General features: G+C 38.9%; 3 protein-coding genes across 4 annotated transcripts in view; 2 read left to right on the top strand and 1 right to left on the bottom strand.

Annotated features, from left to right (window-relative positions):
- Positions 1-2,483, bottom strand: part of thsd7ab (thrombospondin, type I, domain containing 7Ab) — a 193,317-nt gene extending 190,834 nt beyond the window's left edge. Inside the window, exon 1 of the mRNA XM_069194747.1 lies at positions 1,963-2,483. The gene's annotated coding sequence lies outside the window, so the exon portion shown is untranslated. The remainder of the gene's footprint in view (positions 1-1,962) is intronic.
- A 2,620-nt stretch (positions 2,484-5,103) lies between these two features.
- On the top strand, positions 5,104-14,001 carry tmem106ba (transmembrane protein 106Ba). 2 transcript variants are annotated; one of them, XM_006636179.3, is made up of 8 exons: positions 5,104-5,206; positions 6,753-6,976; positions 7,804-7,867; positions 8,379-8,538; positions 8,992-9,132; positions 9,940-9,989; positions 10,125-10,178; positions 10,926-14,001. In XM_006636179.3, exons 2-8 carry the CDS (start codon positions 6,763-6,765, stop codon positions 11,059-11,061), a joined length of 819 nt encoding a protein of 272 aa, XP_006636242.1. In that variant the 5' UTR covers positions 5,104-5,206; positions 6,753-6,762; the 3' UTR covers positions 11,062-14,001. The 2 variants fall into 2 exon arrangements, with proteins under 2 accessions (XP_006636242.1, XP_015213670.1); XM_015358184.2 differs by lacking the exon at positions 5,104-5,206 and adding an exon at positions 5,312-5,680.
- A 7,375-nt stretch (positions 14,002-21,376) lies between these two features.
- Positions 21,377-24,339, top strand: seraf (Schwann cell-specific EGF-like repeat autocrine factor). The gene is made up of 5 exons (XM_006636180.3): positions 21,377-21,815; positions 22,306-22,401; positions 22,630-22,734; positions 22,942-23,037; positions 24,083-24,339. Exons 1-5 carry the CDS (start codon positions 21,581-21,583, stop codon positions 24,190-24,192), a joined length of 642 nt encoding a protein of 213 aa, XP_006636243.2. The 5' UTR covers positions 21,377-21,580; the 3' UTR covers positions 24,193-24,339.
- The last annotated feature ends 844 nt before the right edge of the window (positions 24,340-25,183 follow it).

Genomic DNA, 25,183 nt, shown 5'->3' with positions numbered 1-25,183 from the left:
ACCAGGAATGGGGCTGAAGACCCCTGTTCTAATTGCCATGTCTGTAAGACCATGCTGAGCACTCTTGGAGTGTGGGTGTTTCTGCAGGTTTTCATTCCAACTCAGCTTTTAATGGGCTAAATCAAGTAACCAGTGAAGTACAGTAATGAGACCAATCTAACAGTTTCTCCCAGGTGTTCAGGTGCTGCAGCCTTAAAGAGACATCAACCCGACAGGCCAGGTCGGTGCTCTTCCTCTGAATGGGCCATTAACCCACACTAATACTCATTAATAAGTTGAGGTATCTTCCTGAATGATATGAAAGCGTCCACAATCAAAACTCCAACCTGCAACCCTCTCGTAAGGTGATTTACCCACTACTCTCTTTTTAAGAACAAATCTCTCTACAGTAAACACAAGAATACACGAGGGCCGCAGATGATCCTCCCTGCTGTGAAAGAGGTTGTGTGGCTAAATCACTCCACACAGATGTTATACAAAGATGTGTGGTGTTTAGAAACGCATGCAAAAGCACGCTCCAAGAAGCTCCTGTTCAGCAGAACTGCGGCCGATAGCAAGGTGCTGCAGGCAGTTAGGGCTTGACCCCAGGAGTGTGACAGATTTCTGCTACATTGGGCTGGATGCACTGGTGGAAATATTATCTGTATCATGCCTTTTTATAGATTATAACTGTAGCTATCAATGAAAACATGCATTACCATGAGAAATGGGTAATAACCCTGGGTAACAGCTTATATCCTGGTATTATTGTATATTATAGCAATCCCTAATTAACAAGTACAACCAGAAAACTACCCTGATGAGAGTGTCCGAATGACAATAAATGTAAATGCCCCGAATTTCTGCACTAAAATATAGTCATGGCACTTGGAAGGAACTGTCTTATTTTAATGTATTCATTAACTCCAGTAATTTTATTGGGCTTCATTAATTAGGAAATGAAGAAGTCCTATTGAGAGAATGTTGCTGGCAAAATCACATTTTTCTGTCCAATGTCCTGTTCCACAGGAGGCGACCCTGATACATTCCACACAGTGTGTGTCCATTTCACAGGGGGCTGTGGGGAGGTACCCAGGGTTAGAAACAGATTTTGAAAACTTTACATTGCCATCATGTGGTGAAATGATGCATAACTCCTGTTTAACGGGTTTGTGAAACTTGTTAAGAACCATTTAATCATTCGTCCCTCAGAATACTGAGCAAGCTCAGTCACTTCAAAGAACAAATATTGCGGAGAGACAGACATTCCAAATTATTCCTGGGATTCATTTAACAGAGGTTGCCAGAGAGGAAAACAGTGCACTGTGGCGTGAATACAAAAAGAATCAGAGCTGTTGTGTGAGGAAAGTAATGTATTTCTATCTACATCATTTCTCTCAAGTAGCCTATTGTGATAAATCACCATTCTTGACTATTTTATTATTGTCATCCAACAGAGAAGGCGTATAGCTGTTTGTGTTTTAATGATAACCTGTAAAACCTCCTGAATTAGGGCCGTCTGTGCCCATGGTTGGAGACCTCTGATTTATATACAGTAGTTACAAACCTGGGGGTGTTAAGAGTTAAAATTATAAAATTAGGAGGGCACTAAATCAATACAAAATCATGATCTGACACCAGCTTGCTATACAAGCAAATAATAAAGAATAACATCATCCAGGTGGATGCTGCACATTGGTGGTGGTGGAGGGGAGTCCCCATTACCTGTAAAGTGCTTTGAGTGGAGTGTTCAGAAAAGCGCTACATGTATATAAGTGTAAGCAATTATTATTATTATTATTATTAACTTCACCCCCTGAAGTCAGAGTGGTACATGCATTCTTTATTCTGATTTATAATGGTTTAATAAAGAGGATTAGACAAGCATATTTATATTAATACTCAATAACACCACTGTGCAACACACAGTGTTATAACAGAATATAATGAACAGGCACAATTCAGTAGGTTTCAGAGCCTTACCTTCTATAGTGATCCTATACTTCTATATGGTTTTAAACTAAAACCATAACAGGCCAAAGCTCCTGCAAAGATTGTGCAATATAGTGCAACTTCAGAGCACATCTGACGCCTGCCAGAATATGCACAGCTGTCTGCTTCGATCAATGCTGTCCCTAAAGTGCATCTCAGATTACATCATAAATATGTACATCATCAATCATCAGGCAAAATAAAAAAAAAACTTATAACATCAACTGCGAAGCATGCAGAATATGACTCAGATTCTTCGTCTTCATGCATTTTCTAGAATGATTGGTTGATCAATAACTTATTTCACATATTTGTCTGACCACAGATGGCGGAGAGGTACACTACAGTTTAAGGGTGTCCGTAAGGAATGAACTGTTTCTCGCTCTCTCATGTGGCCTCAGAGATACAACTTCTCGATGCAGATTGTCAAAGTGCACAGATAACGTGAATGAGGATCACAGATAGGCTCGGGTGGCTGTCCTGCCTTTCGGATTATCAGTGTCCAGAGGAATGATTTCAACCCATCTGCCACCCTGTTCCTTCCAATGTACATCAGCTTCTAATTGGCCCAACAGTCCCTGCAGTACCCCGGCTGTTGAGGGCGAACACCCTGGAGAGATAGTTTGTCTTTTCACACATCTCTTTCCTGTTTTTTTTTTTTGCACTTCTGGCTGAACTGTAATCCTCCAAGAAGATTACTGTGCTCCTTGTCATGTTCCGGATTCTCACAAAGTACGGCGCTGACGTTATAAGAGAAATGAGCAGGTCTGCAGCCTGTGGGAACTGCAAAGTGGTTGTGTTTTATGCACTGAGGCCATCCATATCAAACGTACAAGCAGAGGGTAATATTAACTGATTATTTTTCTGTTTTTTTTTTCAGTAAACATAATAAAATAATAACAAAGGAGAAAGAAGGTTTATCTCTGCCGTCTCCCTCACTCCCCGACAAACCTAAAAAAAAAGCGTACATTTTGTGATTTTCTTTTGTTTTGACTTTTCAGTGTGGAATTAACCTCTGCTTCTCCCTCTACCAAACCAATAAACCTAAGGCAACGTTTTCAATCTGTATGAGCTGCTCTTACCCGCTCTTCAGCAGATTCTGACTTTCTACTTCTAGAGACTTCGGAATGCCCTCTCTGTTGGGTTTTCTGGTCTTGTCCTTGTCTATTTATTTTTCAGCCCCTGAGTGCCTTACAAGCAACCACAGTCGTCACTCACCAGTTTCAATGTTGAGAGCAGGAAGCCATTTCTTCTCAGCCGGGGGCTTTTGTCAATAATGCAGATGTACAGTACCATTTTGGGAAAAACAAAAATGTCAATCCAAGATGTTTAGAGTTTGGCAGCCACCCCCCAAAAAACAGGATTTAATTGCATAGGAACCCATTACCATTTCCGTTTTAAATGAACATCTACTCATGTCCATTGTGAACATTTCATCATATCATATGTTATCACAATAATAGAAAATAACTATTATTTAAGCGTTAAGAATGCCATTTGTGAAACTACCTCTAAAATAGTAACAAGGCGGTAATGTTTTTGTCCCCTAGGGAGGGAAACGGCTTCCAATTATCAGCTTTGAGGCAGAACGTGAACACACGTTTGTGAAACCGCCAGCAGGTGGCACTGTGACCACTTCACTATACTCCTGGACCTGACGCAAAACGTTTGGATTCATACAATTACGCGAACAGTATACATGCATCTCATTTCCATTACTAATAACGATCATTAAAATGTACCCAGATCTATTCTGTGGATTTTTATTTTATTTTACGCACAGTATGTGTCGCTTTCTTGAAATTGTTAACAAACTTAAATCTTCAGCAGCCCACATTTTAGTAAATATTTGATTTTAAAATTATCCCTCTAATTTAAAAAAGAACTACCAATAATTTATACAGCTAAGTTCTAACACCTTAACCGTTTCCGGGAAGAAAAGACAATAGAGTTGGTGTCTTTCAGAGATAGTTTTCTGAAATACAATGAGTTTTCCTTTAACTTGATCTAACAAAAAAATGTACAATATGTCCTAAATTTATAAATAACTTGACAGCTAAAGCTGTCATATTTTAATTTGAAAATAAATATTTGCTTTAGGAGCCTATAGTATAACTTAACATTCGACCCGAGGTGAAAGAAAACATCTTTCTTTCACCTCAAAAACATCACTAGACTATGCCCTATGTTATCACTGACTGTGGCTGAAAAGCTGAAAGACACATTTCTCTTCTACCGAATTGACTACTGTAATGCTCTGCTCACTGGGGTATCTAAATCCACACAGAACAAACTGCGGTATGTCCAAAATTCGGCAGCCAGAATGCTGACCAGGTCTAGTGCAAGTGATCACATTACTCCTATCCTGGAGTCCTTGCACTGGCTTCCTGTAAGGTTTCGATTCGACTTCGAAATCCTCATGCTCACCTATAAGGCTCTGTATGGTTTGGCACCTCGGTACCTCTCTGAACTATTATCGCCCTACTCCCCATCTCACAACCTTCGCTTTTCTAATTCTGGTCTCCTAACTGTCCCCCAAGCCCGTCTACACTCTAGGGGTGACAGGGCCTTCTCCTGCTATGCCCCCAAGCTCTGGAACTCTCTCCCCAAGGATATCAGAGAGTCACCTTCTCTAAACTCCTTCAAATCCAGACTCAAAACCCTCTTCTTCAGAAAAGCCTTTACTGAACTGGTTCCATTCTTCACCCCTCTGCTCCTACTATACTCAGTACCACCATCCACAGTCTCCTCTGCGTATTCTCATCGTGTCTATCTTGCGTATTTTTTATTGTTTATTTTTAATTGTTGTTGTTGTTGTTGTTCTGTAAAGCACTTTGAGAAGCCACCTTTAAAGGCGTTATATAAAATAAAGTTTACTATTACAATAGTATAAGCCTCCCTCCAGCAATCCGAGATTTGATCACATACTTTAGATATCATTAAATATGACTCATTAAAAAGACAAAAAGAGTAATGCTGCTGAGCAGGACAATTCTGTTCATCATATGCAGTCGGAAAGCGGGACAGGGTGGATGAAGACGATCCTAACACACGACTCCAGTGTTATTACCAGCTCAGGTTGTCTTAAGGGCAGCAGAAATGACGTCATCGATGACCCCGAGTGGAGGGGGGGGCGTGGCGAAGCAGTGCGCATGTGCATGTGGATGGAGAAGGTAAACAAGGCTGCGGTGTTGAGCTAGAGGCACAGAGAGACTAAAAAAGGGAAAATCGTAAGGTAAGAGCCCGGGAAAAGCCCCCCCTCCGTGTCTGTGGTTAACATTTCGGACGCGTGTGACTTGTTATGTTCGTCGGTCATCTTGCTGGCGGTCCCAAAGCAGCTGTCTTGATTTACAGGGGCCTAAGATATCCATTACTCTCGCTCCGCTAACCTGCGTTTCTCGAATAGGGGCTTCGGCAGCCCTCGCTTCTGTTTGCACACGTAAATATCGTGAAATACTTCTCAAAACGCAGCAGACCCGTGTCCCTGCAAGGGCGAGCTGCAGGTTCAAGCCCGGAGATGTGACGGCTGTGTGATGTTGTTTTTTTTTTACCTCCACGGTCTATCCGAATCGTGACTGTGTTGCAAGATAGCATCCGTGCTCGGCCACACAGGCGGTTAATTCTTCATCCTTTTCCACCGGGATCGCGGTTTTAAAGTCGTGCTTAGGGCTGCAGTATAATATCTCTTTCATCTTCAAGATAATGATATGTGAGTAATTCCTGTTGTTGCCCTGTGTTTGGGAGCCTTTCTCTTGCGGTGCGGACTGTTGCAGGCTTGCCTGTGCTAGAGTATATGGAAGGTTTACAAAAATGTTAGTCTGTAATTGTAACCATCGACTTTCACACCACCTTCTGGGATTCCTGCCGTGAAAGGATTTACTCTGCGTTGTGCAGGCTTGAAAAACGGACCGACACCCGTTCTTAAATCGCCCGTAGTATTCACATTGCACAACATAATGGGGAAGTGAATGCAAATGTTTCAGCATCTTTATCGTCTTCCAGCAATGACATGTGAAAAGGAAGATCCTGGATGTGTTTTTCTGATATCTAAATTTTCCCAGATCTGTGTTTCATGGTGTTTATACTTTAACCATTACTGACCCAGGTCTAGTTTTGAGTCACAGGCAGGATGGCTGCTTGAAACATAACTAGTCCATAAACTTCCAAGGTGATTAGTGGCAGAAAAGAAATCTCCCAACACTTCTGCCTTCTGACTTGCACCTTCTAACCTGATCTCGCCTTGGGGACTGGTTCTCTTCTCTCTGGACGAGAATTTACCCCCAACAGTACTCCCACGTCACGCCCAGACACACGCTGAGTTCTTGGTCATTAAAGATCCTGGGGCACTGTTTGAAAGAGTAAGGGTGTCCTGGCAAAATTACACTCTGGGCTTGAACAAGCAGGCCTACCGAAAGAAGGCTGCCCCTTATTTCAAATGGTAAATCTGGCTTATCCACACGATCTTCTGTTTACTGGAGGGGGTGCTGGTGGAGAACACATAAGAGCACAAGATGGCTGCTGTTTGTCACCCAGGTGGGTGGATTAAGGGGGTCTTCTCCTACGTGTCAAGAGCTTTGCAATACTTGGGGTGCAAAGCTTTATATAAGTGTAAGAATTTAAAACTTTTTTTTTTTATCTGGCAAGCTTAGAAATTCACTTATGAATCATCGGTGCATGGAATTCTTTTACAAATGTCACCTGCTTTGTCCGTAGCTGATTCAGCCTGTGATTGCACACCGTGAATGGCTGTAGTTTTAAAATCTGTATTTCGCTTCTTTCAGAGCTGGAACCATGGGGAAGTCATTCTCGCACTTGAATAAAGATGACTGCAGTGATAGCCTTGCGTCTACACCCGAAGCTACAGACAAGAAAGGGCTGATTCATTCGGAATCGCAGGGCGAAGAGGGAAAAAACGGGGATGTGTCTCAGTTTCCGTACGTGGAATTCACGGGAAGGGACAGTGTCACGTGCCCCACGTGTCAGGGCACGGGGAGAATCCCGAGAGGTATTTGTTTTCTTGTTTTCTGTAGCAAAAACAGGATTCCATTTCATTACTAGAAATTCTCAATTTTTCAAGGACAAAATAAAAACCCTACAGAGTATCCAGAGAGTTACAATTTTCTACTGTACATGAGAAGGCCATTTCATAGTATGTGTTTTTTTTTCTTTTGTGAATGTTTGCCGTGTTAGAAATGATTAAGCGGGTATGATTTTAGTGTTAAAACTGTGGGTTTATGCAATAGCTAGATTGGTGATGATTCACATGCCTGAGAAGTCACATAGATTATTAGTGTGCCTGAGCAGTTCCTGTGTTATTGATCTCACTCTAGAGTTCCATTTAAAAAGTGTTTTAAGTGTAATAGACACAGACGCTCTTCTCTGAAGATCGAGGAATTAAAATAAATTCTTCACTTTTGCTTTGGGCACTGAGCAGAACTTTGAGCCATGCTGTGTTGTGAAACTCTTGCATCACAGCCCACTTGTACCAATATCTCAGTTTTAAGCATGTGACCGGGTGCCTCCCACAGTCCATACAGACATACCGGTGGGTCAATTGGCCCAAGTGTGGGTGTGTGCCCTGCGATGGACTCATGTCCTGTCCAGGCTGTAGCACGTCTTGCTTGACAGGATAGACTTCAGCCCCACCGGCTCCCTGAGTTAGATCAAGCAGTTAGCAGATGGGTGGATAAATAGTGAATAGGTAAAAGGCAGTGTAAATGACTCTAAATCAGATAAATATATTAGGCTGTAGAATTGTTTAAGTTAAAGATTTTAATCTTTGCATGTTGTAACATAGGTAAACATAATTGTTTCAAATGCATTGTCTCTCAGGCCAGGAGAATCAGCTGGTCGCATTGATTCCATACAGTGACCAAAGACTGAGACCCAGAAGGACGTAAGTGGTTCATCTTATTTCTCTATCAGTGCTTAACAAAATTACCCTGCCTTTAAGGACTTTGATAATGTGCTTTTCAGGTAAACATTCTCATTGACCCAGTGACAATCAAGACCAGATTTCCGGTCCTCTGATACTGTTGCCTGGTTTTTGTAACTTGAACAACCTTGCTATTCCACTGGAAAGGGGGACATTCAGTGACTTCGTAACCTGTGTCTTAGGTGTAACACTTTCTGATCAGCACTAAACTGTCTGATTTAATCTGGAAATAAGTATGATTTCTGCTATACCTAATAAGTATGAGTTTCTGCACAGGGAATTCTTTAATGAATATTCTAAACTAGTTTTTCTCTTTACGCAGTATATATTAAATGTAATCAATATTTCTTCACTGCTGGTTATTGCTGAGGCTTGCAGGATGTCTTTCTGCATCTGGTAACCAGTACTATTGAGAGCTCTTATTGATTAGTGAGCTTATTGACAGAACATTGTGCTTTTCTCTTATTTTTAGAAAGCTGTACGTTACAGCTTCCGTAGTAGTTTGCCTGCTGCTTTCTGGGCTGGCTGTGTTCTTCCTGTTTCCACGTTCCATTGATGTGTCCTATGTAGGTGTGAAATCGGTCTTCGTCACTTACGACAAAACAAACTGTATCGTGTATCTCAATATTACGGTAAGTTTATTTAAGAATCATTTCAATTTCTTTTCACCTGCTTTTGTATTTATTCTCTGGGAAAGTGCCCAAAATGTAAATTGTTTAAGCAGGACCTGACCTGTTAAGTGGACTCTAAAGTTATTAGGTGTAGTATTTGATGGGCTCTTAGATCACTGACCTTTTATCAAATCATTTAAGAAAATGTGCTGACTTGCTTTCCGTCATTGTTAAATTACATTTTGATATTTTCGTATGAATGTATCTTAATGCTTACTGAGCACTTCCCTGTAGATGCTATTAAAGTACAGCAATCATATTTTTTAGAGTTAATTATTAATTATTTATGCAGTCATTTTTGAGAGAAGATCGGCATCAGCAGTTGTGCAGCACGAAAGGGTTTTTCGAGGTGTGTTGTACGAGTGTGGCATTAAATGATTGGGCCTAACCACAGTCTTCTTCTTCTTCTTACAGAACACTCTGAATATTACCAATAACAACTATTATTCTGTGGATGTGGCAAACATCAGTGCACAAGTTCAGTTCTCCAAAACTGTGATAGGAAAGTCTAGGATGAGCAATATCACTTCTATTGGACCTCTCGACATGAAGCAGGTGACACGTTTTCACTTTGTAAGAGGTTCTGTTTCAACGCAGATATCTTTTCTATTTTATTCATAACCTGAGAATGAAAATAGAGAATTGCTCATAGCTAGAAGTATTCATCTTTTGAGCACCTTGTTAGTAGTGTGCTTGTAACTAAATGGAAATGTTTCTGTAGTTTCTGAGAGCATGAGGTCAGTTTGTCAAACATAAATTATGTATATTCAACAGGAATGGATTGTCCATCTTGCATACCCAAGTGTTTTTCAGTGGGGTAAAAAAGTAATCTGCAGTGTTCGTCTCTGGTACATGGCTCCTTGTAGCGTCTTATTTAAGAGTTGTGGGAGCATGGAACAAGCTACCCAGCCATGTTGTTGAACCTGGTACCCTGGTTTCTCTGAAGTTAATCTTGTATTTAAGATCTCAATGCCTGGATTAATCCATGAATCAGTTGGCTACTGACTCCCAGGTGGGTTAGATTTTTCCTCCTCTCATTTGTAACCTTTCTTCGGTTCTTATTTCTGTAAAGGTGCACGCCTTTTGCCAATATCAGTTCTTGTACGTGTGTACAGAACACAGTCAGTCTTGGGTGTGACATATTCTGTCCTGCAGATAGTATACACTGGAAATAGAGTATTCACACTGTGTTTATTCAGGCTTCTTAAATGATCAAAGTACTTGCATATTGTGGCCTCCTGTTCTGCACTTAAAATTACTAACTCAATCCAGTTACATTTACAGTTACCTTGCTTATGTGAGAAAACCGATATATTGGTGCATTACATAATAGAGGGTTTATTTCTTTTTTTTCATTCTTAGATTGACTACATGGTTCCTACAGAAATATCAGAAGAGATGAGTTACATGTAGTAAGTAAAACATTTTTTTTCTTAATTTTGAAGTTCAGGTGCTTTATTTTTTTTACCAAAGCTGTTTCTGAAATCTGTATTCAGTTGGTAGTATGCTCAAGAGTTATATTAATGTTGTTCTTTTATCTTTTTCAGTAATTATTGCACATTGGAGGCTATAAAGGTCCACAATATTGTTGTAATGATGCAGTAAGTATCTTTTTTCCTATTTCTGCTTACAATACTGCATATTCTAATGAAAAAAGGTAATAACAATAAATCAATGTGACAGGCAATATTCTGGTTCATGCAGTAGATCAGTGAGGGTTTGAACTCAAGTAGAAATCCATAACATTGTGTATGTGTATTACTGTAAAACACTTTAACATTAGAACAGAAGTTTAGATGACCTGTTTAGTTATTTTGTGTAGAGTGAAATGTGTTGCGTATCAGTATGCTTTTCTTCTTTTGTCTTCTGAGCATGTCATTAAAGTATGTTATATGACGGGTGATCCTTAGGTCAGGCCACATTAAGATTTCTTTCTTGAAGAAATGTCTTGGTTTTCAGGTTTCTTCTCTGTTATTACCAAAACATTTATATATAGCTATTACTAGAAGTAATCATGAAAGATAATATCACAGTTTATTTGTTTACGCTAAAATTGGTCAATCACAGTTGTCAGTAGTTCAGCATTTCATTTATGTTTAATGTAAGGTTTTGAATGTTAGATTATATTGTTTTGCTTTCAGTGTTACAGTATATTCTTTTCTCATTAATGTACAGTGTCATTTTTGGTGTATTTCTCACAGTACTTCTAGTTAAATCTGAGCTCAGTCTAACTTTTTAAAGGGGGCAATTATTAAATATTTCATGGCATTATAAACATGTGCTGACTTCATACATTTTTTCTTTTGATGGTTATCAGCGCACAGTAATCGGCTTTCCCTTTCCTACAGAGTGACAGTCACAACAACTTACTTTGGGCACGCCGAGCAGGTGTCTCAGGAGAGATACCAGTATGTGGATTGTGGAGGGAACACCACTTACCTGCACGGCTCCAAGGTTTCAAACGTTCTCACCCCCCCGGAGTAGAACGTTGTCCCAGAGGTTCCTTCGAACGGATTGGGATAATAAAGGAGATTTCTGCAAGGTCCCGCAGAGCTGTTCCTGATTGGTTGTACTTGAAGATAGTTTAGTCGGCCTCACTGTGTTCTTTGCTTAGTTTTACAGAAAAAAATATTTAAAACATTTGTTTTAATGTTTTACAGTTCTGTGTTTTAGATGGTCTTCTAAGATGCCACTGTGCAGTGACACTATCGAAATTACCATGGAAGGGGGTAATGAAATATTTTTTTTTAAATACTACTTTCTTTAGGATAAGGTTATATCAATAACTCTTGTAAGCTGTTTACAAGAAAGAAAGCAAAGCACTTTATCAAAGTAATAATTGACCAGCATATTTTATATGCAGGAAATATATGCTTAATGTATAGCAGACAAATAATTAAGGACACAGAAAAATAGGGATTCCTTGTTACTCAGACCACTCTTGTTAACTGACCACTTTTAAACTACTTTTGTACAGAATATTTTATTTCAGTTGTTTCCTCAGCTGTCTGCTGTCATGTTCTGAATACAGGGACATTGTCACATCACCCAAATTAATTTTTAAATAGGGAATCATAAGCCTGTTGTGGTTTTGCATTAATTGTTTCCTCTTGTATTTAAGCTCACTTTAGTGGGCTGGTGTGAGGAGGTGTGGGTGACTGAGACTACTGGATGCTTTCTTTGGATTTGTACCTTGCTGGGAATGACCTAGTTCAGCCTGTGTCAATGCAAGGATTTTCTCTCCTTGTGCACTCAGGACTCCTGTAATGTGACCGAGCAGGCTTAGGTAATATTGGTGCATTTTTGCTCTGGAAGAATTAATGTCCCCTTCACGTTGACCATATTCGATCTGCATTGTGAATGACAAAAGGACATGAATTATCCAGTACTAAAATAAACATGGAAAGCATCTTTGGAACGAAGTTGAGTTTGTTCCTCATTGTGTCCACATCTTTTATAACTTATATATGTTGTTCCATTCAAACATGAATCCCTAAGTTTACCCTGAAGCATCGGTCCATAGGCTTTTAAGGGGTCACATTTGTTTGAGCTGTGGTCCAATCACATAAAAGGTACAAGTCCTGATAGAGCAGCCTGACTGTGCATGTGCTGCTGTAGAGTTTAAAGAGGTTGTTTTTTCCTCATCTTAAAATAATATGCATTAATTTATCATCCGACATACGTACATCTAACACACTCCAATTTAAAGGCATTTTCATAGTGTGCGCAAGAGCTATGGGTGGTGTAATGTGCTCACCATCTGAGGTGTTTTTTTGTCTTTTTTTAAGAAATACTCAAAATGTAATTAGAAATGTGTAATTAACAATTTGCTGTTTAAAGGGAGCTTTGAAATAACTTACATGCATACCAGCTTTAGTAGTATATGGTGAATAAATATAGGTGAGCTGTGCATTATAGTTTGTATTTCCCAGAAGTTAAATTCTGCTTTTTATGTATTCTTTATATACCACTTGTCAGGACTTGTTAGTGTGTTTTAATAAAGTTTACAAGAACATGAAAATAAGCTGGAGGTTTTTAGTCTAGTGTGTTTTCACCGGTTTAGCTGCTACCAAAAAATACAGTTGTTACCTACCCCTGGAGATGGCATTAGTGCATAGCCAGATATTGATAAATGCAGATGGCAGCAAGGATGCAGGATATTATCAGCTTGGGCTGTAAGGAAATGTTACTAAATCAAACTTTCAGATGGGTTTACAGCATCCCAGTGAATGTCCTGCATCGTAAGTGGGATGCGTCTAGTTTACCTCCCCTTTTACAGAATGTACTCTGCGTTTCCATTCCTTGACTGTCACGTTCAAGCAGACAAGATTTTGTAACAAGCCCTTAGAGTGTTCCTTTAATGTGCTTCTTGTGTACACCAAAAAACGGTCCAATCTGAAACTGTTCACTGCTCGCATCTTCATTTCTGTATACTAACCTATTAATAGAGCTGCCCCATCCTTGCAACTATACATCTGTATTGGTACTGTATTTCAGTGTCATTGTTAAACTTTTCATTTCATCACTTCACATAGATGGAATAAATAGGCCCCTCTAGTTAAACTAAATTCTCCAATTATGAAAAGGTAATTCTGTAATTTACCAGGTAAATGTGAAGACCAGGTTATCAGTATTTTCTTCTTTAATGCAGCAATTTTGTATTTCAGTTTGTTTTTATTGACAGATGTATTTAGTGTAAATGATTTAGCTTCAATAACTACTGAAAATGGTATTCATTTCAGAACCATTCCAGCAGTTTATGCAGAATCCAGAGTTCTCTTGTTTTCCTTTTAGTATAGTTTGAAATGATGGGAGGGGAGAGCAAAGATGTGCTATAGATTTTCTTTTCTGATTGGTTCACTTTAGTATTTCACAATGAAAGCACTAATGCCCTGAACTCACTCAAGCCATATGTGATGTGTCTATGGTTTCAGTTCCCCAATCATACTGGGGTTCTAACATTTTCAAGCAATTTTGCATAAGTGATTTGAATGTTGGAAAGTTAAGCATTTGATCTGTGACTTATGAACCCTTTAGTCACTGATATGTTATAAATGTGCCAAAATATTAAAAGTATGAAATCTAGAGTTATAATCAGAATACAGCTCCTTAAATAAAGAGCCAATACAATTACAATCAAATGTGACATTATATCAAAGTTAAAACAGCTAATCAGTAGTGGTTGGGATAACTACACCTTTCAATATTACATTTGTTTTAGAAATAAATCTGCCTAAAGGAATCTAAATAGATTTTTCATTGTTCATGAGCAAACCTCCTGTGGGGAAAATACTATTTTTGTCTATTTTCTACTAAAATTGCCAGGCTGTAAATGTAACCGAAGTCAAGACTGTAACTTGTAAATTAACCTAGTGGATTCATTGTTTCTTCCCAGCATGAAAAAATAATAAATAATGAATACAATCTTTTTTGTCACTCTTGTTAGTTTCTTTAACTTTGATGGAGATATTTTATATACAGTATTTGTTTTTACTGCTTTGTTAAAGTTTAATCATTGTTCTCTAATTTATCACCAGCATATTTCAGATATAAACTTTTAGAATTATTTTAGCACCAAATTTTAAGTTACATTGCACATGGGTTATTTAAAAATTTGGGTGCAGATGTGTACACCAAACCTCTAATCCCTTCGATTTATTCAGGGTTGTTGATCGTTCACATGGACTGTTCTCTTGGCAGCTGCACTCAATCAGAGCGCCTGTGTAATAGGTGGTATAAACACAAGGTGGCATCTGACTTAATTTTCCCTTTGCTTTTTTTTTTTGGCCGATTAGTCCATCTGTTCCATTAGACTGATCACTGCACTATGTATTTTCTGCACGTCTACATTTGGTAGAATACAGTGTAAGAGATTGTAATGATTTGATTTAATCATTTGATTTATGTGAAAAATGAACCATACTAGTTCATTTTTCTTTTTTAACACTTGACTTATGTGTTAGTGTTGTGCGCACTTTCAGTGTTATTTTCTTTTACCAATTTGACAATGCCTTAGGAAGGATATCCAGTGCAGACATTCTTTAACATCTTTGTATTTTCTCTACAGGGCAGTAGTAAAGGTTGCAGAAATTTTTTCATAGAAAGCCATAGTTATAATTTTCAACATGAATGGCAAAAAATGAATGCACTTAGCTTCTTTTAGCATAACTTTTTAACACATTTATGTCAAAGGAAGGTAAAAAAAAAATACCTGCAGTGATCTACAGTGGTTTGTAAAAGTATTTACCCTTTCCAGATTTCTCCCATTTTATTTAACTGTATGTAATTAAAGTAAACTTTAATATCTTGATTTTGTTAGGTGTTTGCTAGAAAAGTGTATTAAATTGCTAGGAAAGTGTGTTAAATTGAGTAATATAAGCTTCCACCTGAGCTTTTGTGTTTAACCACAGAGAATTTAAAATATGAAATCACTGGTAATTAAGTGGCATGAAGGTTATCTACAGTCTAGCGCTTGAAGTGGCACCATCTGCTTACAATCATGGAAACAGTCCCATATGTTCTCTGTTTTTGGAAAGGTGCTGCAAATACATTTGCTAATTGGTACATATTTCACAGACAGCCGTTTTAAAACAAGCACCATTTTCGATTTACCGCTAATTTTAAATAATTGTTAGGAAATGTTGAAATATAAATTGATTGTATGGTTTCAGAGCAGAGGTTTTTGTAAAGTAGCATTTTAGAAAAGGTTAAAGGTTGATCATCTAAACCAGCTGTTGGTAATTTGAGTTTGCTTGAGTAAGAACAAATGCATACTTTTAAATAATCACTAGGCATATAGCTAGGGACATACATGTACCATAGCTGTAACTGTTGAAATATATTGATCATCATTTGGAAAAGTAGCATATTCAAGTAGGAAATGGAGATACATCCAAGATTCATATTTATGTTCTCATGGCCCTGTTGATGTATATTTACCTTAATATACATGAGCAAACTCTTCATTTGAAATATAAGCATTCGGAAATGCTCACTTAGTATGGTACAATGCTATATTTCTTATTGCAAAGTACAGGTCTAATTTTAAAAAGGTATCTTTATGAAAGGCTGTTCTGCCCTATTTCATATGCTTTTAATTGAATAGTCAAATAAAAGTCCTGGATTAAGAAGATAAGGCGTCATGTGAGAATAGACTCTTCTGAAGCAATTATTAATGGGATTCTGAATACAAATGCTCAAATGACATCAGGCATGCAAATGTCCCATCCAACAATCTTGAAAATCTCCATAAAAATTCCAGCAGTCAGTGGACCTTCATGCATTTTAGAGACACTACCCATTTTCTATGCAATGGATCAAAGGCAGGATACACTCCGGATGGGACAGCAGTCCCTGGGGAACACACAGGCAGAAACACTCACACCAGGCCAATTTTCCCAGAAACCAATTAACCTACCAGTATGTCTTTGGATTGTGGTGGGAAACTGCAGCACCCAGAGGAAAACCACACGATTTTGGGGAGAACATTGAACTCACAGTCCTACTGCATCACTGTACCACCCAATTTTGAGACAGTAATTCATGTATAAAACCTTAAGAAAGAAACAGGATCACCTGGTGAATGTGGCCACAATACTGTGCCTTCCACAAATGTTGCCCAGTATTGTAGAATGCAGTATTCACACCCTTCACCTATGGTAAGTCAATATAATTAGTTCAAGATAGAACTAGATTATTAATAATTAATTGTATTATTTATACATTCGTTATTAACCAATCCCGAAAAATATATTGTACATATTGTATATTGAACAACATGGGGTAGTTTTTCCCCTTACTTTATTTTAACTAATACAATTTTTAATTCAGAAAATCCTTGTTTGAGTACGAAAGACTGTTGATAGTGATTAAGCTTTAATTTTGTACTATAGAAAAAATTTAAATGATCACAGTTGATAAACATTTTATGTGCTAAGGTCCCAACATGTACTTTCATCAAAGGCTATAAATACTTTCATGGTGATGTTTATTATTATTGAAAAAGTCAAAATAATGTACTGCATCGTGGACTTGAGGCGACTGTCGTGTTTTGAGTTCTAGAAAATTGAAAAACAACTGCTTCTCACAAATTCTCATTACACATTTACCTTTAATTTCAATGTGAAAATCAAAATTGATCTTTTCTGAAAATATTACGTGGATGAAAAATTGAGAACGATTCTTATTTAGTTCTCTTCTAGCATAGTCAACCACAGGGGCAGAGGAAAAAAAACAGCTTGTCGCTTGTCAGCTGGAGGAATAGTTTCCTTTCTGAAATAGAAATGTAGAGGACAGCTGAGCAGACAGGAAATGCATTTTCCTCAGAACGGTCATCTTTCTTAATGGATCTTCTGTGATGTGAATTCCTCCTGTTCCTGTCTGTACAGAGATTAATGTTCTTCCCAGCATTTTATGTTAATTGTTCACAATTCTTCAGATATTGTACTCCTCTGGACATACTCGAAAGAAATAAACTAGTAGATCACCAAATATTGGGAATTTTAGTGTTTTAATGTTCAATAAATCCTCCTCTGTAATCATAGGGTTTGAGCATGTCTTCATGCAGTGAAGAAACCTCCTCTACGGAGGCCGCCTTTTGAAAGTGTCGTGGGTCGATGTGGGGTTTTCATCTCCATCAATAATAATCAGATCGTGCAGGTGTGCGCAGTGCAATGGTCAAGAGGGTGCTGCGTGGAAGCTAGCACAAGCCCCTGTGGTGTTCCCAGCATCACACTGGCTGCTTCCAGCTTTGCAGGAGAATGTTTTGTCGAAGGTCAGTGTAGCCTTTCTTCCTTCTGAGCACCCTTCCAGTTCCCCCAGACAAAGGCCGAGGGATCTTGAGTTTTCGCATCAGAAACTTTTAAACTCGCTCCGGAAGCAACTCCCGGCTCCCCTAACATTTTTGATTCCCGCTGTCATGACTGGCTTGAATTCCCGTTGGGCATGGTGGTTGATGGATGCCACCTTTGAAGACAGAGTTACCCGTGGCCTTTTAAATATCGAAATATTCTCCTCAGTGCAGACATGTCACGTTGGAACGCTTAAAATCCCTTTGTGAGTTCTCAACACAATCGCTGAAAATGAAACCGCATATGTTATTTTATATGCATTTTTATTTATTTTTTTATTTATTTTTTAATATTTATATGCAAACAGCATGTTATTTTTTATCCATTCACCAATGTTCTAACTGCTTCGTCCAAAGTATTAATTATACAATACAATTTTATGTCGAAGTATAAAATCTGGTAAGTATATACTGTATGCATTGTGATTTTTGCTTTTTTTTGTCTGTACAGTGTATCCAATCCTTCTTACCTTCCTGCAGGAGCCCCTTGAGAGTAATGGCATGTAGCATCTGTTTCTGCTATTGAACAGCTTGTGCAGTTCTTTTGAAATTACTGTTGAGATTCTGAATGGGAAGTTTTATTTACTGATCTGGAAACCAGACTCGATAGTGATTATATTGGTTAAGTCATTTCAGCCCAGTGCAGAGTTTCATGTTTTGTTTGAAACCGTTTGCAGATCTCAAGGAAGTAAAACCCTCAAGCAGGGAAAAAATCCTGTTTGCACAGTTTATTTTCTGCACACGAGTCTCAACTTGAAAACAAAGTACAAGCCCCTCAGTGCTCACAAATCATTGAAATGCAGAGCCTCGTTATGGGTTTTAACTGTAGCAGGATTAGATTCACACAGTTCACCCAGCAACTAGCTCTGTGTTCTTGGCAGCAGTTGGCCTGAGCTGAGGATGAAAAACATCCGAGAAAAGAAGACTAATACGTGGGGGATCTTGCACAGAGAGCTTTATATTGCAGTAAAAATGAGATTTATGAAAGGCAGCATTTGAGTCATCTAAGTGTTTCTAGAGATGTGAAATGAGTGACGGTCAGGAAAGTATGAGTGGCCCTATATGACCCTGAAGCCAAACAGAGGATGCATTGGAGAGTAGCTGTCAAGAAAACAGCCAGGCGGCCACCCCCACAGAAATCGTAGAGAATTATTGTGATGAAAGGCATTGGGAGTATTGAACTTAGCGGGGGAGAGACTACCTCACTGCAGATAACTGTGGTACAGAAAGGAGGTTTATTAAAAAAATAATCCTGGTCCAAAAGAGATAGTGACAAATATAGTTCAGGTGGGGAGCTGCGTCAGCATGCGTAGGCTGCAAAGGAACAAGTAATAGGCATATTGAAGAAGGCTCCACGGCCGAAACAAATGTATGTGCCTCAAGATTTAAGATGAAGGAAATCAGGGCATATTTAGTATTGGAATTGATAGCAGTAACTTTCTGAAGATTTTGAAATATGTTAACATATTTCACACAATGTTGGCAAACAAAAGAAGGCCATTAGGTAATCTGTGTTCATTGATCCAAGGTTCTTATTCTGACTTCGGTTGACAGAAGCTAGGGTATTGACTTTGATAACATGGTGGTGTAGCTTGTTCCACACTCCCACAAAAAACCCCAAACCCCTGTGTATGCAAGAACCTCCTGGTCTGTTTTAAATGCTCCTCCATGCAACTTCTTGCCTGGTTTCACTGTTCATCCTGATGTCCATTAGGTTGACTTTAATCTTTTAAGCATCTTGAATATTTCAATCAGGTCTCTACATACTCTTCTGCTGTTATCCTGGTGTCTTTTAGCCTCACAGATGGGGGTAGATTTCCATAATCCAGCCTGGGTTCCAGCAAATAAAGTGCTACAAGTCTTCAGGTATTTGACAATGTAACAGAAGAGTGAAATTTAAAACAATGTTTTAAAAACTATTTGCATTCTTTTGAATAGGTTAGCTTTTATGATTCAGGGTATTTAAAAAAAATGGGTGTGGGTCGCTCTATTCATCCACACCTTGATTTGTACATAAATCTAAAAAAAACATAAAAACATTTTTGTATTGCTATATAGAACTAAAAGAACACAATGTTATAATTGTATTTATTTGAAAATCATTAGTAGTTTCTCTGTAATTGTAATCTGCATGGTCAAGATAGGACCAATGTATATTGACTTCTGTAGAAGCCTTTAATTGGAATTATGGGTATCATGTTTGTGCTGAGATATGTAGTTTTAATTTCCGGGTGTAGCTGTTAACCTAAAACACATCTGGTACTGTTCTGTTGCAACATCTGGCCAAAAAAGTAAAATATGAGCTAGAGTTCAAATCAACATTTCCCCTATGATGACATTAACATACTGCTCAGCCGTTTACCCAGAGAGAACCCAGAGCTACTCTGAGGTCACAATACCCTGATGTATGCCTTCGTTTGCATTTCAAATTTATATGCACATGCTGTGCCATTAGAAATTGGAAAATGATTTCAAAAAGCTGTCGAATAATAGAATGATGAACTCTATTGTTGTCAAGAGATTTTCCACATGGCTCTTTCATCATCCACCCCATGAAAAGCCACCGTAAATTGCTAATGATTTTAAACATTATGAAAGGCCACTATAAGTTTTAGAACTTGTGTTGTAATGCCTAAACATACATTTTCTCTTTCTTTCTCTGTACTTGTAACTGTATTTGAATTTGTAAGTTTATTTGCCTTCAGAAATATAGGACACATTCAAAAGTATGAAAGTGTGTTTCCTGCAAATAAAATATGGTATTACAAACATTTTTTGTCTATTTTGCACAAATATGATTGTCTTTATAACATCACAGTTACAGTATATGACCTGTCAGGCCAGTTCAGAAAGTTGTCTTGTGCATCTTACAGTTTCCAGATTTGTTTCTTGATAACATTGACAAAAAATGTCAAATTTTGTTGCTACAGTTGTTCAGTTTAGTGTTTAAATACAATTTACTGTTGTAGAGACTCTCCTAAATTCATAGTAAAAAAAATCTTTGTCAATACACGCACCTTTCATTCTGATACAGAAACAAATCAGGAGACTGTATTTCAAATTAATTTGATAAATGTGATCTGGAAAACTAGCACAGATTAATGCATTTAATGAAGTATTCCGATGAGCTACCTTTGGTATTGATTAGAAACAGATGTTAGCACAGTGTCTGGTATTCATAAAGTATTAGACTATGTTGCAGGGTAATACAGCATTTAAAATAGAAATCTGAATCTATTCTTGATTGCTTTCAAATGAAATTTAAATATAAACCTTTATTTAATTATAAACCTGATAAATTAATGGCATTTTGACCATGACATATCCTACCATTATTCTGCTTTGTGTTGCATTTTTAAAATGTAGGTAGTTCTGTACATGATTGCCATTCCCCGATTTTCAGCATAATCACAGAAGTAAAGAAAAAAGTTTTACACAAGCCACACACCATTCATTTGAAAGTTTACTGTTGGGAAGAACAAAACAGCATTGCTTGCATGCACACATACTATACATGTATATTGTGATATGAAGCACCAGCTAAGGGGCTGTAAACATACATGGTTTTATAATGGGGAAGAACCTTATTTTACAGCAAACAGACGTGGATGTATATCTGTGATTACAGCTGTAAATTATTGAAGAAACCTGAAAGTAGCGTGATTTGCCATCCCATTGACACTCACCAGTCCAAAATGATTTTCTCCTTGCTAAATCCAACTCGCAGACTCTTGCTGCTGCCAGGTGCAGCTGATGGCACCCATTACGATGAAACTCTTGCCAAAGCAGACAAAGAACTCCCATCTTTATTAAAAACGACAACATAGTCTTTAAAACACAAAACGTCGAAATATTTTAGATTTCAGTAATTGTCACAAATGTGTTTTAAGGTGGGTGCCGCGCACACACACACACGTGAATTTGTGTTTTGAAAAGCTGCATGACGTGCTACAGGTCTCTGACCGTGCATTATTCATTTGAGCTCACTCCTTTCCTGCTGAGGTTTCAAGGGGCTAAACCTGGAGCAGTTCAGCTTGTAACCAATTGGAGCCGTCGGGGGAAGCCTGTCTGAAACGGCTGCAGAGGTTTTTCCAGGGGCAGCAGCAGCTGCTCGCTACACTTGGTGGCCAGCCCCTCGCCTGCGCTGTGGAGAAGATGGCTCTGTGTCGGAGCTCTCAGACGGGGGCCGGGACGCTGCTCCTTGTGGCTGCTCTTTGCCTGTGCCTGGGTGTTTGCGACGGCAGGTCCGAGGCTTCGAGGGGAGTGGCGATCCCCTTTGTGTTCGATCTGAAGGCCTCCTGTGACCCCTTGTGCCAGCACGCGGGCATCTGCATACGGAACAACACCTGCTTCTGCTCCAAGGGCTACGAAGGGGAGCAGTGCCAGTATGGTGATTGAGCATTTCTTTATTCCCAGAATGAGTCGACGATGTGACTCTGTGCATCTTTCTGTGTGTTCGTTGTTTTCAGAAATGCAGACATCGTGCATTCCAAAAATGTTTTGTTGGTTTTTAGGGTGCATGTCAGATTGAGATTGTAAAAAGGTTCCAAAAGAATGTAAACGGTAAAAGAATGGTGTCATTTGTAATGCATGTGTTTTGCTCAACCTTTTACTTGTTTTGCCTTTGGAAGTAAGATGCAAACTTTCAATTGCTCCGGTATTTTGCACCATTTTGGGCTGTCACCTATTAAATGCGATTTATTTGCCGAGTGTAAAGAATACACAAAGAAACGTGACCTATAAGATCCTTATAGACAGATGATTTATTTACCACGAATGTCTTCCTTACATTTTCACTTTTCACTGTTTGTTATAGTTTTTTAAACTTTAATATTAAAAAGGCTGAAGAAAAGTATATTCTTGGTGTGTTTGTGTGACAGCTAATTGCTACCCTAAGTGTAAGAACGGAGGAGAATGTCTTCGACCAGGAAAATGCAGGTGTCCACCAGGCTATGGAGGCAAATATTGTCATAAAGGTAACACACATTTCCTTCCTAGACTTTGAACATCCATCGGATAACATTCATGTGTTCCATCATTCCCACACATGTGAAGAACGCCTACTCATGATGCAAACTTCCTAAGATTTAATTTATCTTTTACAAGAATTTAAAAAATGTTTGTTTTTACAGCGGGGATCTCTTGTTTTTACTTTGCCTCTCTCGCCTGCCTCTGCAGCTCACGGGCTGTGTTTTTTTTTCCAGTGACATGCGAGGGGGGCTGCTGGAACGGAGGCGAATGCATCGCCGTCAATGGGATTGCCAAGTGCCTCTGTCCCTCGAGCTGGACCGGCTCGAAATGCCAAGAAGGTAAGATTGATCTCGGCTGAATCGCCGCCTCTTGGGAATGGGATCTTTCGAGGTGTTGGAGCCCCTGGCCGGGGCAATAAAAGCGGGCTTCATCTCGGAACCTTTCATCCCATCACCCAAGCATGGCGATTTTATGACAGATAAGACTGGGTGACTGACCGGCAGAGTGTGTGGCTCTTTAACCGCTGGAATCTCCTTTGTTCCCAGCAATCTGTCCTCAGGGATGTAGAAACGGAGGGAGCTGTGTGGCTCCTGGCATCTGCAGCTGTCCAGAGGGCTGGCTTGGAGGAGCGTGTCACATAGGTAAGGGCATCGACCTTTGTGGCTGCCTTCACAGTCGGGCCGCTGGGGGGGGGGGGGCGTCTCTGCGTTTTAGGCTTTTGACCTCTTTAAAGCACGTGGACACTTGCTTTTACAGCAAAAAAACCCATCCCGTTTGAAATCTAAAACTGTAATCCATGCTGTTTTCATTGAAGGGTACACCTGTCGTTTTGTAGCCGGGCAACATTGTTAACGACATGTCTGCTGATTGATTGCGAGTGGCCTCCCCAAAAACAAGCGGTGGAAAGGAATGAGAACTTCTCCCTCCCTGAACACACACAGGAAATACCAGTCACAAGGAAAGAAACATGTAGCAGTCAGTTATTCCCAGTTTGGGACCTCTGAGAGTTGATAATGGCTTCTGCTTGTTGAGTTCTTAGTTTCCATTTGTCACAGTACCTGAGCGTACACTGTCTCTGTCACAAATCCTCTCAGTAATGATACATTTCTCTGTTTTACACGTTTATGTTATGCATTAATTTTATTATTTTTTCAGTCCATGACAGGGTACGTGTGTCTTAGCCTAATTTAAGACTGATTTCTGACCAAAAGAGAAATCTGTAGGTGATTGATGGAAATGTGATTATGTTCACCATAACAAAATCAGGCCGACGGACTATTATGATACCATAAAAGAGCAATTAGTGGGCCATATTGCAGAGTACTCCTCAGAGACGCCTTGCGTCGATCTGTGAGGAAGCTCGTCGCTCTTATCTTGCAAATCCGTTTGACGTTTGCAATAATCTTGCCCAGCATAACTTTGGTCGGACATAAAAGTTGGTTCTTTCATTACAGCCGGATTAAACCTTTTATCGAGAGGTGGTAAAAGGAAGTGCTTGTGTTCTTCTTCAATAGTGGAAAATATTATTTCGCTCAAACAACATAGAAGACTTAGATCGTAAAAAAAGCAGTACATCAGGGCTTCCGAGGAAAATGATAACGATCTTGTAACAGTGTGATCTGACTCTGTTTTGTTGTTGTTGTTGTTGTTGTTGTTATTATTATTATTATTATTTTTGGTTTGCAGCTATCTGTAAGCGTCCGTGTCAGCACGGCGGGAAATGCGTCGCGCCGAACGTCTGCAGGTGCCGCGCGCCTCACGACGGGCCGCAGTGCGCGGACAGAAAGAAACCATGAAGCGCCGAGACTCGACAAGCCGTTTATTTTTAAACTGCGAACTAGAAATAAAGGCGCTTTAACTTTTTAGTAACCCGGGTGTTAATCACTGTAAACTGAAAGGTATTTCTTAATGTCGTTTTAAATAAAAAAAAAGTCATTGAAGCACTTTGTCTCTGCGTTTATGTTGGGACATATTTTTCATCCTGCACTCTCCTGAGACTGCGAGAGACAGATACAGTATAACACTATTATTATTATATACACTATTTGAGGGGAAAACGTAGCCAAAACAAATTATGACCTCTTAATTTAAGAGTACCCCAGAAGTCTTCACAGGCCAAGAACAACACAGCGACAAATCCTTCTTGAATGACACGAATTATTCATTTTGAAGAGGCAGAGCTAGGATCTACAGTAGCTAAACATCGCTTTTTCACGTTGTGTTTGTTTAATAAATGTTTGGCTCTATCATTATTTCAGAAGGAAACAGATAATGTCATTATGCAGGTTCTTTAATTAATCAGTGTTGCCTGGAAACCTTTTGCTATTGTTGTCTGTGTTGTATATACATTTACCATGGTACTATAAATCCCTTTACCAATGGATCCAATTGGATTCGTAAATTACACAAAACAAACAAAACGTACTGTAATTCAAGGGATTCCAGTGTATTTATTTCCTGATAATACCAGAACTGCTCTACTGTGAAAGGCTGTAAAGTTAGCTTTACCCGTCTTGTGTTAACTACTCGTAGACTGAGATTATACAAAAAGCACACGAAGAAATGTGTTCTCCCACACCCTACGTGAAAACTCCCGATCTTGTTCTTTTTAAAGGTTCAATGACAATTGGAATTATTGCTTAAGAAAACCGTTATACAAAATAATGCCTTTATTCAAAACCCTGTATGTTTTTTGTTTACTATAAGCATTCTTTACATGTCCTCCAGAATTTAATATGCTTCAGTGAAGTAATGGGTAGAGACGTAAGACTGTCGCCGATGACTGGT

The sequence above is a fragment of the Lepisosteus oculatus genome, chromosome 10 (assembly GCF_040954835.1).
Source record: "Lepisosteus oculatus isolate fLepOcu1 chromosome 10, fLepOcu1.hap2, whole genome shotgun sequence".
NCBI lineage: Eukaryota > Metazoa > Chordata > Actinopteri > Semionotiformes > Lepisosteidae > Lepisosteus > Lepisosteus oculatus.
This window is presented reverse-complemented; position numbering and strand designations above follow the sequence as displayed.

What these genes read in the sequence shown, in the direction of transcription:
- tmem106ba (XM_006636179.3), top strand. Translation starts at nt 6,763, where the DNA reads ATGGGGAAGTCATTCTCGCACTTGAATAAAGATGACTGCAGTGATAGC. An exon ending in CACGGGGAGAATCCCGAGAG is followed by an intron (nt 6,977 to 7,803) that starts GTATTTGTTTTC and finishes ATTGTCTCTCAG; the next exon opens with GCCAGGAGAATCAGCTGGTC. An exon ending in AGACTGAGACCCAGAAGGAC is followed by an intron (nt 7,868 to 8,378) that starts GTAAGTGGTTCA and finishes TCTTATTTTTAG; the next exon opens with AAAGCTGTACGTTACAGCTT.
- seraf (XM_006636180.3), top strand. Translation starts at nt 21,581, where the DNA reads ATGGCTCTGTGTCGGAGCTCTCAGACGGGGGCCGGGACGCTGCTCCTT. An exon ending in AGGCAAATATTGTCATAAAG is followed by an intron (nt 22,402 to 22,629) that starts GTAACACACATT and finishes TTTTTTTTCCAG; the next exon opens with TGACATGCGAGGGGGGCTGC. An exon ending in TGGAGGAGCGTGTCACATAG is followed by an intron (nt 23,038 to 24,082) that starts GTAAGGGCATCG and finishes TTTGGTTTGCAG; the next exon opens with CTATCTGTAAGCGTCCGTGT.